The 15891-nt window shown below is 44.0% G+C and overlaps 1 protein-coding gene across 8 annotated transcripts in view; it reads left to right on the forward strand.

Moving 5' to 3' along the window:
* Nucleotides 1-15891, forward strand: part of GSN (gelsolin) — a 191906-nt gene that overhangs the window by 133300 nt on the left and 42715 nt on the right. For all 8 annotated transcript variants that reach the window (XM_085613684.1, XM_085613681.1, XM_085613682.1 and 5 more), the window contains exons 3-9: nt 1140-1294; nt 2296-2457; nt 2603-2752; nt 4603-4692; nt 7924-8056; nt 8832-8920; nt 10813-11028. In XM_085613684.1, the coding sequence (XP_085469810.1) occupies nt 1140-1294; nt 2296-2457; nt 2603-2752; nt 4603-4692; nt 7924-8056; nt 8832-8920; nt 10813-11028 (995 nt within the window). The remainder of the gene's footprint in view (nt 1-1139; nt 1295-2295; nt 2458-2602; nt 2753-4602; nt 4693-7923; nt 8057-8831; nt 8921-10812; nt 11029-15891) is intronic.

Raw genomic sequence — 15891 nt, forward strand, 5'->3', positions numbered from 1 at the left:
ATTTACATTATCCATAAACATATCAAGCATTCCATATTATCATTTATTTAACACAAGTAAAAAAATTCAAACATACATTTTTTGTTCATAAATACAATGAACACATTTATATTACTATTTTGGTTCTCTGTGGTGATTCACATACCGATATCCCTCATGCTCACTCTCTTGCAGCATCCAAAACCCCCCCCCACCTAGGATTTTACCCACCCAAAGAACAAAGTTGGTATAAATGAGGGAAACTATCTCCTCCTTTGGGGTGGCTGCTTCTCTTCTCAATGCCACACAGTCTAAGGGAAATGGGCGCAACTGCTTCCTCTCTAAAAACAAAAATAACAGAGGATACTCTGAATCGGCCCTTTTTTCTCATATTTCTAATGTACCCCTTATTTAATAAAGTGAAAACCACCATACCTTTTGATTCTTCTATAGTTTACATATATAGTTTTATTTTGGGTTAAACCGGAAGTCACCGCTGATATGTAGACTAGCATCTTTCTGCTAGGTTGTTCTAGGCATTGCCTCTCAGCTAGCCTTCCTTCCCAGCTCAGCAGAATAGGCCAAAGGGGCATGCATCTTCCCTCAGCTCAACCATGCCAGACGATTACAGAACTCTTCCTCCCAGACACAGAGCGTGCCACAGGCGGCGACTTTGTTAGGGGAGCAGTCCATTTCCAGAGTCGGACTTCCTGTAACGGTCTTTAGCTTCCTCCTCTGAGCAGTGCGGGTTTCTGCTTTCTTGGCACGCACCACGGCTCTTCCAACTCTGTCTTCCCTCTTCTCTTGCCATCTCTTGAATCCATAATTGGGGTGCCAGGTGGCTGCTCTGAGCTAAAATGTCAAGCACTGGAAGCTTGCAGGCTAGACTGACTTTAATCCTTCTGATGTTGATGCAGTAAATTAGTGCCTTACTAACACCATTCAGTTAGTTGCAGATCACTCCATTTGTGTTGTGCTGTGTATAAACTGCAGGCTCATTCTAAATGTGCAGTTTGGAAGGGCAGCATCTGGTCAAATGGAAGTTAAGAACCCATTGGGAGATTGTGTTATGTGGTGATGGTGGCCTTGGAAGGTGGTAGTTTGATGTCTCCCGAGTATAGGTTGCAAACTTCTTGAGCCGCCCTCTTTTGTCTCTGAAGGGAACGAGTGCTCGCAGGATGAGAGCGGAGCGGCTGCCATCTTCACTGTGCAGATGGACGACCACCTCGGAGGATCGCCGCGCCAGAACCGGGAAGTGCAGGGATACGAGTCCTCTGCATTTCTGGGTTACTTCAAGTCTGGCCTCAAGTACAAGGTGCGTAAGGGGATGGTCTTGGAGATTGGGGAAGAGGCAAGACTGCTGATCTTGGGGATTGCATGGCTGGCTAAGCGCGTTGTAGAGTGATCTACAGGGATATCCCTCTTTGCCCGCTTTACGTACACACTTGAAGAGTGAAGAGAGGCTTCTTCCAGGTTGTGCTGTTTGTCTGGGGAAATCTCAGTTGTTGCAGCCATGTTAAATGGCATCTTTGTACAATATTCTGTTCTACTTTAAGTAGAACAATGGCCCTTGACGGTAGACCTCAATTCATGTAGGTACCGGAGATAATGAAAGTGAGATCACACACCCTTCAACTCCTACTTTAATCGCTGAATTGCCCCACCCATAACCGCATCCTGTTTGCTGTTGAGGGATTGGAGTTTGGGTAGGAAGTAGATGTCCCTCGTCGCCCTGTTCACATTGTAACCAGACCTTCCCACTTCTATACGTTGTCTCAAGGATCAGAAAGGACGCTAGAAAAACAAAGGGCAAGTCGGGGGTAGCATCCGCTATCGCCACCTATAGGAGCACCTATGGTGAATAAAGCGCTCTTACAATCCTTTGTGTTTAGCTAACGCCATTGACGGTAGAACATAACACTCCCACACATGCCCGGATACTTTGGAGTGTTACATGGCAACATCTGCTTCATAGTAAAAGTTTGCATTAATGTGTTGATAATACTCAATTAAAACTATTTATGAAGAAATGGATGGCAGGAGTCTTCTACCCAACTGACGGGATTTGCCCTGCAGTGACCCCAAGACACGATCGCCATGCTTGAGTGCGATTGAGCTAAACCAAGTGGCAAAAGAAAAACACTAAAGTTTAACAAACCGACACCACTTCAACAATGCACTGTGCCAATATTCCATCACAAACTATATGTAACGCGTGTTGAATAGCAACCCTAGAAATCCAAGACTAATATCCTTTTTATCAGATATGGACTGAACTGTGAATTTTATTCTTTTTTTTTTTTTATTGCCCTTCAGGCTGGTGGTGTGGCATCAGGGTTCAAGCATGTGGCTACCAATGAGGTGAACGTCCAGAGGCTGCTCCAAATCAAGGGTCGTCGTTTGGCACGAGCCATTGAAGTCCCTGTGAGCTGGGAGAGTTTCAACACAGGAGACTGCTTCATCCTGGACTTGGGTGAAGTATGTTTGCCAGCTGAACATTGATCCTTTCATGTATCCATTTATAAATTCACAATACCTTCATTCTCGCAATCACTTTATCTTGCCCCCCGAAGAGTACCACAGGACTGCTTCAGTACTTCTAATGTGTCAATCTGTATTTCAGGAAATTTTCCAGTGGTGTGGATCCAAGTCCAACAGATTTGAACGACTGAAGGCGACTAACATCTCTAAGGGCATCCGTGACAATGAAAGGAGTGGCCGTGCCAAAGTCTTTGTGGTTGAAGATGGCATGGAAAGAGAGAAGATGCTAGAGGTAGACTTTACTTCTATAGGGCTTTTTTTTTTTTTTTTTTTTTTTTTTTTGTAAATCTCTTGACCTACTTGTCTGAGGTGGGCCCTATTTATCTATTGGAAAATCCAATTGACTGTGTTGGAACCTAGAACCCTAATCTTTGTGTAGATAAAATGGTAACCCTGTGATATTAATAATTTCTATGCTTTATGTGCCATGCTTTTGTAAGTCCTCCATACAAACTGTAAAATGTGGGCGCTTTCCTCTTTCCTAGTGGAAAAGCCAGTCTGTTTGTTCATTTTGTTTTAAATTTGAATGAAAGTTCCAATTCCGTCTAAACTAGGGTCATTTAGGCTAGTTAAGAATTCAAACAAATCTTTAAGTGCCCTTGATACAAGCTTTTTGCTTACTATAACACGTTGACCATATGTAAGCCCGCAGCGTCGTGGGACGTAGTGGTGCAAGACATATTGGCGACCAAAGCACTTTCAGAAGTGTATTTTAAACCTGAAAAAAGTATAATAAAAGGTCCCAAACAGACTGCACATGTAGGGATTTTTTCAATAACCAGAAATAAACTGGTTGGACCATTTTTTGTTTTGTTTTAGTGGCAGTGTGGCTTGTGTGCCGGCCTCTGAAATCCTCCCTCCCCTCCTCGAGCCCTGGCTTGGTCGTCTGTGCTTTGATAATTTACCTAAAACCTCCTCTCTAGATCTAAAACCATTTAATTTACCTGTGCCGAAATGCTTAGTTATATTGGCACGGCACAGCCATTGCATTTTGTCACGAACTCCAACTCCCTGTTTTCCATCTGTCAAAGTAAATTCTAACTGGCATCACAATGTCTGCCCAGCCTAGTACTACTGTATACATTAGGGTACATAAAATACTTACTATTACAACAATTTACTGTTTGTCTACTGTTGGGACACTCATTATGCACTATTTGCTTTTCTATCGTAAATGCAGGACCACTCACTTCTAGTCCATGCATCCAATATGGGGTATACTTTCTAACCCAAAGAAGCTTCATAAACCCGCCCCATTATTTAGCAACCATTGGTGCATTAATTAGTTCACCACATGAAAATTTAGTTGTGCAAAAATATAAAATGTATTTACAGGAACAAATTATGTCGTACTTCACGTTATCAACCACCTATAAAACACAATGGCGTTCAAACAAACCTTTAATCCTGCGCTCCATTATATTATCAAATACATTGAACAAAGTTTAGGTGCCTTCCCCGATAACACTTGAGAAACCTATCAATTACTGGTAATTTTCAGCCTAACCTGAAAATATTTCCTCCAGTTTTGGCCTGTACAGAACTATGAGCCTTCATCGAGCCAACAATACTTCTTTGCACCCTGGTCTTGCAAGACCCTCTGATATTGAAATGTATACTTTTACTGTACATTAAACATTTCTTGTTCCCAAATGATGAAATAAAAGGCAAGAAGGTGGTTTTGCAAATGGAAAATCCATATGTACCAGTTTCCACCATTCCATGATGAGATTAAGCAAAAGGGGCCCCCGGTGCGCTCGTAGGATGGCTCAGTAAGTGCTTTGCACTTACACTTGCATGTAGCCTGTAGTTAACCGGTTCAAATCCTAAAACCGAAGAAAATAACTTCTCGGTTTCGAAGACCATCACATCGGTCTGTTCAGCTGCGTAATGGTGACTCTGGCTGTTTACAGTCCTACTGGTGTACAAGAATGTCAGACTGATTTTACATAAAGTTATATTTGGTTATTCTGCTACCAAACAAGGCTCCATCCAGCTATGCAATTGGGAAAGTTTTGGAAATGTTTTAGTTCATATACAACTTTTGTCTGTGAGGAAAAATGACTATTCTTTCTTATTCAGGTTCTTGGAGACAAGCCAGCGCTGCCTGAGGGCGTGCCCGATGACATCAAGGCTGATGCATCTAACAGGAAGCTGGCGAAACTCTACAAGGTAAAAGCATGCGTTTGGTTTTCTCTAATTTTTTTTTGTCACTTTTTACCCCTAGCCCTGTGATGTCACAGGGCTTGCATTTCTGCCAATATGGAGAGAAAGTTCTCTGGCTTCATTGGTTTCACCCCAAAGATGGGATTTTTATTCAGTATTTGCATTGACCAGAAGCCATGTTCTTCTGTAGAATCCGTATCCTCCTGTTTCAGATTGGAGCGATTTGTACTGATTACACGCTGGCGGTTGCTCCTACAGTCTCATCCTGGTTTCTTTCACTTGACTTGATTTAAACCCCCTAGGGGTGGGCATCAAGCTGCAAGGCTCGTGCTGCTGCAATCCATTTTAACCTGCTCAATTGTTCCTTCATCGAGGCTTGGACTAAAAGGCACCCAAAATATAATCTCCCATGAGCTGCAGTACAAGTTATTGAACCCTGGCATAGGTTTTTACTTTGACGCATGACCACTGATTCTTTTTTCTTTTAATATTTGGGGGGACGAAGGAGCAGGCATGCAATTGAGAGACTTTTGTCGGAGCGCAATAACGGATCTTATCTGGTCTTGAGTTGACCAGTCTTAATGATTTTGTTTCAGAACATGACCAAAGCGAGCATTTAAAAACACCATGTATCCCCCTTGCTTAGCAACGGAGCACCTGGAAATCTTACTGTGCTGGACCATTCCCCGCTAGAATGTTCGATATTAAGTGATCGTGCTGAGCTTACATTTATTTAGCAATGTTAAAAGTGTCTTGGAAGGTCCTTTAACAACAGATCTATTTTTTTTTTTCAACACATCTATATAATGCGAACAAGGTCCCAACTGGAAACGGTGCTGCACAGGAGCGGGTATGAATAGTCTGGGGTGTAAGCTCTCTCGGACCAGTATGTACATTTTAGGGGTATCTGTGGTCCATAAAGATGCTTAGCTGGCTTCTGAAACAAAACTACAAAGATGAGTGACTCTGTAGCACAATGGGATACCTAAAAGGTAAAGCCACTTTCTGCTATTTTACTTGGTGGACAGAATTGATCTCCAGAATGTGCTCGGAAACAAATAGCAACTGTTTGTCAGATGTTTTGATTATTCTGAGCATAAGTGATTTTGTGCTCCCTAACCCCATGGTTTGTCCTCCTAAAAGGCCACCAAAATACTTGTGTATCTAGATGGTGTCTTCAGAATTCAAAAGAGGACATAAAAAAAAAGTTAAGAGGCCGATTTATTATTCAGTAAACACCGAGAAGGAGATGGGAGGAATGCTTGTAATAAGGCTAAATGCAAGCAATCGCTCTGGGTAGCATTCCAAACCATTGCTCGTTTGCCCACCATGCCGCCTCAATCTGACCCAGCCATATGCAAATCAGTCTAGACTCTGCTCCAATGGGAACAGTCCAGCCCAAACTGCCAGGCCCTGAACTGGAACACAAGCAACCCAAGAAAGGGGTTTGCATCATGCTGAACATAACTTTGTATCCCTTCAATGATTGTGAAACTATCTTGCCTAAATAAGGTTTAGGTTTGATGCCTTCCTGTATATCACAAAAGGATATTTGGTGGTTCGTGATGCATTGGAAGACTTTTACTACTCCATACAGGGGTTTAAGCCATGGCTAATGGTAGTTTTATGTAAAAGCATTAAAAGAATTGTCCTTCGCCCTGTTCCTAGTGGGTATAGTCGCTTCAGCTCTTCCCTTGACACAAACCAATCTGGCATATCTATAGAACCTTTTAATCCCCCATCAATGGCAAGGAAAGCAGGTACTGGGCTGCAGAGCAGTCCTTTCTCTTGGAAGGGCCCGATGCCCTTTCAAAATAAACCATTTTCAATCTTTTCAGTTATGACTTAAATCTATACGAAGTGTTGGTAGTGACTGCATCTTGTGATGTAACTGAGCAAACCTTACAAAGTGAGAGTTACCCTATTTGGACCAAAAAGGGACCAGGTAGTATCACACTGATCTAAAAAGGAAATTCCCTTCTGTGCCAAAATACACTTCTAGTCAAAGTATCTCTATTAGTTTGCACTGATCCAAAAAGATTTGTTTTACTTCAATATTAAGTGTGATAACCTGTCTTAATTAAAGATTCTTTATTCCACACGGAGCAGGCCAGATGCCAGTTTTAACTGACAACTGGTTTAAATTTTTTTTTTTTAAATTGAACATTTTTAATATTTGTGTATGAAGTCTGTAGTCACCGTTTGGGTAAATAAAATGTGTTTTTAAGGGTTGTATGTACTGAAAAATCATATACCACAGAAATAAGTATATGAAGAATAGTTATATTGTTACTATTCTCTTAAATATAGCACTATTGGAACAAAATATTTTATAAGTTTTTTTTGTGGTATTAATATTTGCCGATTTTTAAATTGTGTTTATGTATTAACGGTGACTACAGACTTCGTACATAGATTATATTGAAAAGGTTTTTAATTTAATTTTAAACCAGATGTCAGTTAAAACTGGCATCTGGCCTGCTACGTGTGGAATAAAGAATATTTTTTTGAATTCAGTGTTATGACACCTGATATTGAAGTAAAAAAAAATTGGGGGTTCAGTGCAAACTAAGATATTTTGACTAGAAGTGTATTTTGACACAGAAGGAAATTGCCTTTTTGATCACTGAGCAAACCTTGACACAACTTTCCGCAGCCTTTGGAGGTCTAGGGTTGTCCAGATCAGGAGTACCTGAAGCTTCGAGAGCGCCATCCTCGTACTTTCATGTCTGGAGGCTTCACGCTTGTAAATTTTGGTACACTTAATTTCAAGAAACGGTGTCCAAGCAATCCAAGCTCTGATCTCGTAACTCGGATCCCTGTTCCTGGAGATTGCCAGCCTGCAGTCCTTGGAGACCCTCGTAGAGGAGCTTGTCGGAGACTTGCTTACCTGTTTCCATGACCGCCCATCATTCTGGAAATTATGGTGAATCATCTGCCCTGCGCCGTCTCCATTGTTATCTGCGCTGGTCCTATGGAGGTGCCTTGACATTGACACAGCGTTAAATCCTCACAGCTCATATGAAAGTTTAACAACCCGAGCTTCACGATTAGACTTCCAAACAAAGCAGAATGACAATGCTCTGTACAGCTGCTGAAAATGTCTTTGTAACTGCCCGTTTTGAATGTCCTGTATGGATGCTGTAAACTAGGGTAGCTTCAAGCTGTTATGGCTCTCTCGTTCTTTGTCCATTAATGTATCCATCTCAACATCTTCGCTTCTCTTCCTTCCCTAAGGTCTCCAATGGCACTGGGGCTATTGTAGTGTCTCTGGTAGCAGACGAGAACCCATTCACACAGGCCGCCCTCATCTCCGATGACTGCTTCATCCTGGACCATGGGTCAGACGGGAAGATCTTTGTCTGGAAAGGTAAGAGCAGGAGACTTGTGGGCCCTTGGAAGGACGGGCATGTCTTACAATTGCTACCTGGGTAATTCCCATAGTGCTTCTAGCAAAGATCGGTGTCCAAAGAATGAACTGATTGTATTTAATTTAACTGAGGCACAGGCAGGACCTGCCAAAATCACGTGTTTTAGCAAGGTGGGTGCTTCATCAGAGCCTCGTACTCAAACTATCAGGCAATGTTTTGGGTTTTGAGTAGAAGGGAGTAAGTAATCATTATTTGTACACTCGAAGATGTCTCCTTTTGTGTCAATAGCAGTCTGCTGTCGCCTCGCTTCTGTTAGTGCTGATTGGGGACAAGAGTAAAGCACACGCTTTTATGCCTTGCAGAAAGTGAGATTAGTAGGCAATTTAATGCACTTTAGTATATTAGCAGTAGTGAAGGAGGCCTCGGTATGCTAATCTACCTACTAGTGAATTCATTTTCAGGGGTATGGTGAATGCCTGGCTTAAATATTCATAGATTGGCATTTCCAGAATTATTCCAAGAGCATGCGGCTGTCCTCAAAATGCACAGATCTTTATAGATCACGGACTTCTGCATTTTGGCCAAATTGACTAGACTTTTTTGCAAGGCAGTAGGCTTGCTCCTTGCATGGAGCAATCCAAATGACCTAGGTAGTTTGGACATAGTCATGTGCTCTTGTGGATTACAAGAGAAAGCACTGAGCTATAACCACCATTCTCTCGCTGTATCCCCAACCTCCTCTAACACTTTACTTAATCCTGCTGTTTCTTGCAGGCAAGAATGCAAACCTGGAAGAGAGGAAGGCCGCCTTGAAGACAGCAACAGAGTTTATTTCTAAGATGGGCTACCCGAAACATACCCAGGTAATCCAAACCGGTCCTGTGGCTCGCATCATCTCACGTTTGTCCATTAGCGCAAATCTCAAAAGATGGACACCAGATTGGATTATGGTGTTGGCTGAGGGATCATCAGGTTGTGTGGGTGGGTGGGTGTTGGTTGAGGGTACATTATTGGTGAGGGTTCCCCATCTAGTTGTGTGGGTAGGTGGTGCGTGAGGGTTAATTAGGTTGTGTGGGTGGGTGCTTGAGGGTACATTAGCTAGTTGTGTGTGTAGGTGTTGGTTGAGAGTTCATCGGGTTGTGTTGGTTGGGGGTTCATGGGCAGGTTGTGGGGGTGGGTATTGGTTGAGGGTTCATCAGATTGTGTGGGTGAAGATTGGACGAGCGTTCAACAGCAATTTGTGTTGGTGGCTGTTGGTCGAGGGTTCGAGTTGTCGGTGGGTGTTGGTTGAAGGCTCATCCCGTTGCGTGAGTGGGTGTTGGTTGAGGGTGCATCCACAGGTTGTGTGGGTTAGTGTTGGTCGAGGGTTCACATAGCCAACATAACCAGATGATGGATGGAGTGCTTAAACGTTTAAACCAATCACAGATCTGTTTTTAATCCATTGTTTTGCTCCCTATGCCACCTCAGTTTGGACCCAGCCATATGCAAATCAGTCTTGACCCTGGTCCTCATGGGGACAGTCCAGCCCGAACTGCCAGGGCAGGTCTTCCCTGGCCTGGAAAAAACATCCTTGCACTGGTTTTGGGGCTTCACCCCTCATCAGCCTGGCTAGCTTGGATCCAGTGGCACATGAGGGTGAATTAGGAGGGGTGTGTGTGTTCTCATCAGGTTGTATGGATGAGTCTTCGACAAGGGTTCACCAGCAGATGTGTGGGTGGGAATTGGTTTAGGGTTTACCAGCAGGTTGAATTACATGGTACTGGTTGAATGCTTGTTGGGGTTGACAAATTCTGATGCCTCACTATGGTTCAGAAGGACTAATTCCTTCTGTATTGATCTCAAATTGTCAGGTTACAGCTTTGAATCCTGGTATGCGAACTAACGTTTTCATTGTTGGATTAGCTGGGTCTGGTGGCTCAGTGGACTAATGTGTCCACTGCAGGGTCTGTGTTCGACCTCATGGTCACAGGTTCAAATCACAGCGGGTCCACTCACTCATTTTATCGACCTCAGGCTACCATTGAGTTGGGTAACAAACTTCAGTTATTCAGCGCCAAGATGCCCCATCAGGGGTGAATGTGCACTTTACAAATGCACATATTATGTTATTACTAAAATAGTCCTATTGTTTTACAGGTTAATTAACTGTTCTCTACAAATGTGGTGTGTGTACTATAAACATAATTCATGTATTAATGACCCCTTTCCTTGCGTCATGTTCCTGGAAGGCAGGACTGAACACCCACAACCAATTCCAGTGGTTTAGGCCTCATCTGCGGCAAACCACAGGAGAGCCATAACTCCGAGCAGTCCCCGCCATTCCACAGGATCTATGGAGCAGGCATTTCAGCCACAGGATAAGACGAGGCAGGCCTTCACACCCCTTTTAAAACATCCTATGGTTTGAGCTGCTGCTAAAACCTAGAGAAGAGGAACCCCTGACTACTTCAAAGTGTGCCCACCCTACCACCGCATTCTGTAATGCACACATTTCCTTCCCCAGGAACTTAGGGTCAGAGCTTCACCACCTTTACCCTTCCACCTTGTGCATCCTGTAGACCCAGATTCCCACCTAAACACCTTAAACAATTCTCTGCCATGGTACCCAGAGAGCATACCGCAGTCCTTTACCCTACTACACCATTTTGGAGAAACCCATGCTAGACTTAACTTAGAAATGCATCATAAGGCCAACTTTATCATTCTTTAAGTAATGCTTTTACTCGTCACTAATTCCTACACCTCTTCATAGGTCCAAGTTCTTCCAGAGACGGGAGAGACTCCGCTCTTCAAGCAGTTTTTCAAGAACTGGCGCGACAAGGACCAGACAGAAGGGCTGGGGCTGGGCTACGTCTCGCACCACATCGCCAAGATCGAGAACGTACCCTTTGATGTCAGCACCCTCCACGAGTCGACCGCCATGGCTGCTCAGCATGGCATGTTTGATGATGGCACAGGCAAGAAGCAGGTGAGACTGGGGAGCTTTGCTGCATATCCTGGAGCAGTCAGTCCAAGCGCGGGGAGGGGAGGTCTGTGGCTGGCTACATTATAGTTAGGCTTTCCTGTTTTCAGTTTCTATTTTTGGTAAATTCTGGTGGTGTTTTTTCAGTGTTTTCCAGTGATTTTCATACCTCAAAAAAACAGTGCTTTTCAGTGTTTACTCATTTTCGCGCCATAAGAAACAAATGAAACAGTGTTTTGCCGGTGTTTATGGAATGCTTTGCTTTTATGATTGATTTTTCAATTTTTCTTCGGAAATTGTATACTGCTCTACATGTCAGAAGCTTAATACAGTCATGAAAAAATTTCCATTGTCCTTTGATTCTGTAGCTCAGATTTAACAAGCATTTGCAATGCAATAGGTCTCACATTTATGCGAGTTTAAGCTATTGGCATTCTAAATGACAGCCTTTTATTTATGTTTTGGAAGGGATCAGTATGCTTGGGAGGAAGAGGCAGTGTATTACCATATTTGTTAACACTTAATGCAGAGATGCATGGAGAACATGTAGATGTTTGTAGGATTATAAAGAGACTTTTGAACTGTGTAATTCCTCATAGATCGTTAATTCTACAGCAATAAAATGAAAGCAGCTGGATTTGCACAATTCTCGTGGAATTAGCTTTGGCACCTGCTGCTCATTTGTACACCCTCACCACTCTATCTCTTTTCTCTACCTCTGAACACCTCTTCGCCCTTAGACTCGAAAGACTCGTTTTAGAGGGTGAGCACACTGAAATCATGGAGGATGGACTCATTTATGTAATGTGCAGAAGGTTACCAGGTCAGGTGAGGTCAATGAAATTGATGGGCGGCATTTTACTCGTTTTGGACGGTGAAGATTAATCCAAGAAGTGGGATTCCCTCCAAAAGAGGGTGGGAGTTGCGAAGTATTTTCTATGGTTCAGCATAGTAGAAGTGTAATTCCCACAGAAATGATGCACCGCAGATTCTTAAAAGCTGCACAACCACTACACAAAGAAAATAACACTTATCCAAGACCATAAACCATAAAAACGGTCAAAGGTAAAACCAATTTCCTCCAAAGAAGCTGCTTTTCATAAGCATTCTGCTATAACAATATTAACAGAAAAGAACTATATGTGTGCGCAAAAAACACACTGAATTGTCTTCTTGCCTTTTATAAATAACATTACTCGACGCAATAGTTAGGTTGGCCCTGCAGCAATTCACACCTCTTTGTCACCACGTTTTTCTGGAAGCGGCTCTCAATTTGCTGAGCTGCTCAAGAATGTACCTGTTGGTCCTCTGCTGGTATCAATAGTAAAGCTATTCGTAAAGCCATTCGTTTTGAAGGAAAGGCGCTACGACCTAGTCCGGCTGTGGTCCCCTCGCCTTGTGCTTTCTGTGCACGGTACAAGCCACACCCCCCTGCCCACAGGTCACTGTTTACACAGAGTTCGAGTGTGGCTCGTGAGACATCTGTATTTTTTCAGGGGGTTGAGTAAATGTGTATGCCGGGAATGTACAGTGCAGGGTGATCAGATAGCTGTGTTTTTTTAAACTCGCCAAGATAAACAGCCCAGGTATTGTCACATTTACACAAACACGGGCAAGAGGGCGCAAGCAAACTGTTTTATGACTCTAGGTCAGCCTGTCATTAGGAGAAGAGAAATTAATTGGACTGAGGAAAAAAACGGTGTAATTACATAACTGCGAGGAATGTTGCTTGAAAAACTGATGCATTAAAAGTCAGTTTGCACCTTTTCGCACTTGTCAACATTTCAGATAGTCTTGCCAAGGTTTTTTTTTTTTTTTTAGACATTTAACTTGGTAGTTTGTCAGCGAGGCCAGAGATGAAGCAGCCAATCCTGTTGTGTGGGTGGGGGGGGGGGGGGGGGGGGGGGGGGGGGGGGGGAAGTCCGAATCCGAGCATTGTACATTCGGTGTCTCTTTAAATAGTATTCTAACTCCATGGTAATGAGGCTACTGTTCTGAAGGATGTTTTACAACTGCTACACTCCTTCTCCAGTCTCCATTATTTATAGGCAGAATAGGTCATGGACGCTCATAATTTGGAGATAATAGCAAATATACAGCCCATTTAAAAAACAAGAAAAACTAGAGCGTGCCGCCTCTTTCTCCAGTGCCCCCCGCGCCCACTCCTTTATGAAAAACAACAAATCCTTGTTAAGTAAATGGTCTTTTCAAAGACCTGTGAAGTACTCGGGTGCGGCCGGCCTCAGTAAAACAGACAGCAGACAACAAAAGCTCCTCTTCCCCCACGGTCACAGGCAGGGCCCACAGAATACCCCTTCTCCCTAAGGTAACTGACAGACCAGGAGCATCTGGAACCCCAGGGTCACCAGGCAACCCTGGAGCAGAAGGCTTCTGTCTCCTCTCCTCCACACCCTGGAGTCTGGTCCATTACAAAGGACCTCAGGAGTTGTCTCGTGTTATGCATAAGGACCCAGGTCACCAAAAATGCTGTTCTCCAGGCCTGGGCCCTTTTTCTGCGTTCTGTGTTCTGGTACGTTAGTTCCACGGACGTGAATGAGGACTACACGTCCCAGAATGCATTAGGTTGCTGAACTACATCCAAGAGAGGAGAACAATGTCCCCGGTGCCATGAGTACATCGGGTAACCTTACACTAAGGCGCGGCCCTGTCAGTCACGTGCTGTGAACACTGTGCGCTAGGACCGAAGAGATTGTAAGCGACCGGAAAAAATAAAGTGAGAAGCTGTTTCCATAGTTGCAAAAGTAGTGCTTAGGAATTAGAAATTCTGCAAAGAAAGCGAGGAAGAAAGCACCTGCCATAGTATTTATACAACAAACCCACAAGAAGCCGAAGGTGTGCTACTTGCACTGAAGCCGCAGCTGGGGGCACTTACGTCTTCCTGCTGAATCCGCTGCCAGGAACGCAGCTCACAAGACACTAGTGTGGAGTGACGTCCCGGCGCCGAGAAGTCACCCCCGTCCCGGAAGAGGCGCACGGGCCCTCTGCTTTTTTGGGAAATGATTTCGGAAGTTGTGAAGATGAGTTGTTACAGCAGGAGGCTGAGGCAAACTGAACCGGAGCAGCAAAATGGCGGGAGTGGCCCCATCCACATCTCCACAAATCCAAAGGTGGGAACACAGCAGGCGCGCAACATCCATTGGACTCAAAGGGCTTCAGCCCCCCCGTCGTGTGTGGCAGCCCGGGATGAGACACCTTCCCGGGCAAAAAAGCAGCCGCACCCGAGCACTTCACAGGTCTTTAAAAGACCATTTGCACGTTAAGGAGGCCTCGCTGTTGTTTCACCCCTTCTAAGAGCCCCTGCAGCTCCACTCTGCCTATTGCTTAAAGTTCAGCCCCCCCGACATTTTTGCTCTGCCTCCCCCCCCCCCCTGAAATGTGGCTCTAGTTGCGCCTCTGGAACACAGACTAGTAGGAGAGAACATCAAAAAGAAGGCGGGGAGAGGATACCCGTGGAATCTGCATCACACACAAGTATTGCTGAACACAATGCAGCACAACACTTCTTTCACTCTGAACAGTAGCACTCTCTGGCCCACACAGCAGCAGTGAATGAAGGATCCGGATACAACAGTAGAGAAAATACTTTTCTGTAAGTCTACTTGTGCAATGCAAATACAATTTTGTTTTAGGTTTAGGACCGTCTCTTCCAAATCATTAAAAGAATCAAGAGAGCGTTGTCATTGAAAGCTTCTCAACGTTTCTTCTGCGTCTGTCCTCTTCCTAAACCCTTATTCCTTTACTAGACTCTGCGGAAATACAATAACATGTTTCTTTTTATTCGCCATTACTGAATTTTGTTTTCTGGAAAATGTTACCACTTATTTGAAATTGTTCTAGAAGTAATTGTGCTTGCATAAACTCCATCATTTACAGTGATCTGGTAATCTGGTCCAAGCGTTTCATTGGAATTAACGATGCCTAGCTCGGATGCTGGATTGTACTGCTTTGGCTCCCTCAAGTGGCCAAAAGGTGCAAATGGCCAAGTGATTAATCCAATTTGAAAAATTCAGCGATACTCTGTTTAAACCGGGTCAGCTGATTTGCAATCGGTAGGGTAATCTCGTGTAGAGTCGGTTTTAACCGAAATCCGGACAGCCTAATTAGTCTAATGTATCCTCGGCAGGTCCCCTCGCTTAACGGTGCGGTGACCTATTTGATTCCTGGTCGACTTGATCCGCCTTTTATCCTTTCCAGGCTGATGAAATGAGCATTGAGTTGCGTAATGATGAATGTCAGTGTTAACACAACATTCTATTTTGTTATGGTAATGGAAGGGCTATGATGTAAATGATGTGAGGATAGCAAGTGACGTATCTGTAAAGATCTTCCCCATGCCTTAAGAGTGTCACAACTCAAACGGTAGCGAGTGTGTGAAAATCCGCAGCATCACTAGAATTTATTTTTTCGGCACCGTTGTGGTAACAGAAGAGTGTGTGTGTGTCAAATTAGCCACACAGGGTGGATTAATCTGTGCTGGGCTAGAAACTACACAGCTTGAGTAAAAAAACACATTTTTAGGGCTCGCTAGCGTAGGCTGCACGCATGTGCAGTCTCGCTGGTGAGATTTTATGATATGGGGTATTTTCTGTTAGGGGCATTAAGCCCTGCCCCTCTTTTCCATTGTCTGGCGTCAGTTTATGCTAAACGGTGGCCAGCCATTGGAAAAGAGCTGTTGGTGACGTATTTGCTCGGCTTTCTGAGCCGTCCCATTTGGACGGGCTCGTCTGCCTTCCTTGCATCGTAAAAGGTTTCTTATCTTTATGGGGCCAAACACATGGCCCCATAAAGACAAACCTTTTAGCAGGCGAGGCCGTCCAAGTGGGATGGCAGAAAAAGCCGAGCAAATAC

This window comes from Triturus cristatus, chromosome 1_2 (assembly GCF_964204655.1).
Source record: "Triturus cristatus chromosome 1_2, aTriCri1.1, whole genome shotgun sequence".
Classification (NCBI taxonomy): Eukaryota; Metazoa; Chordata; class Amphibia; order Caudata; family Salamandridae; genus Triturus; species Triturus cristatus.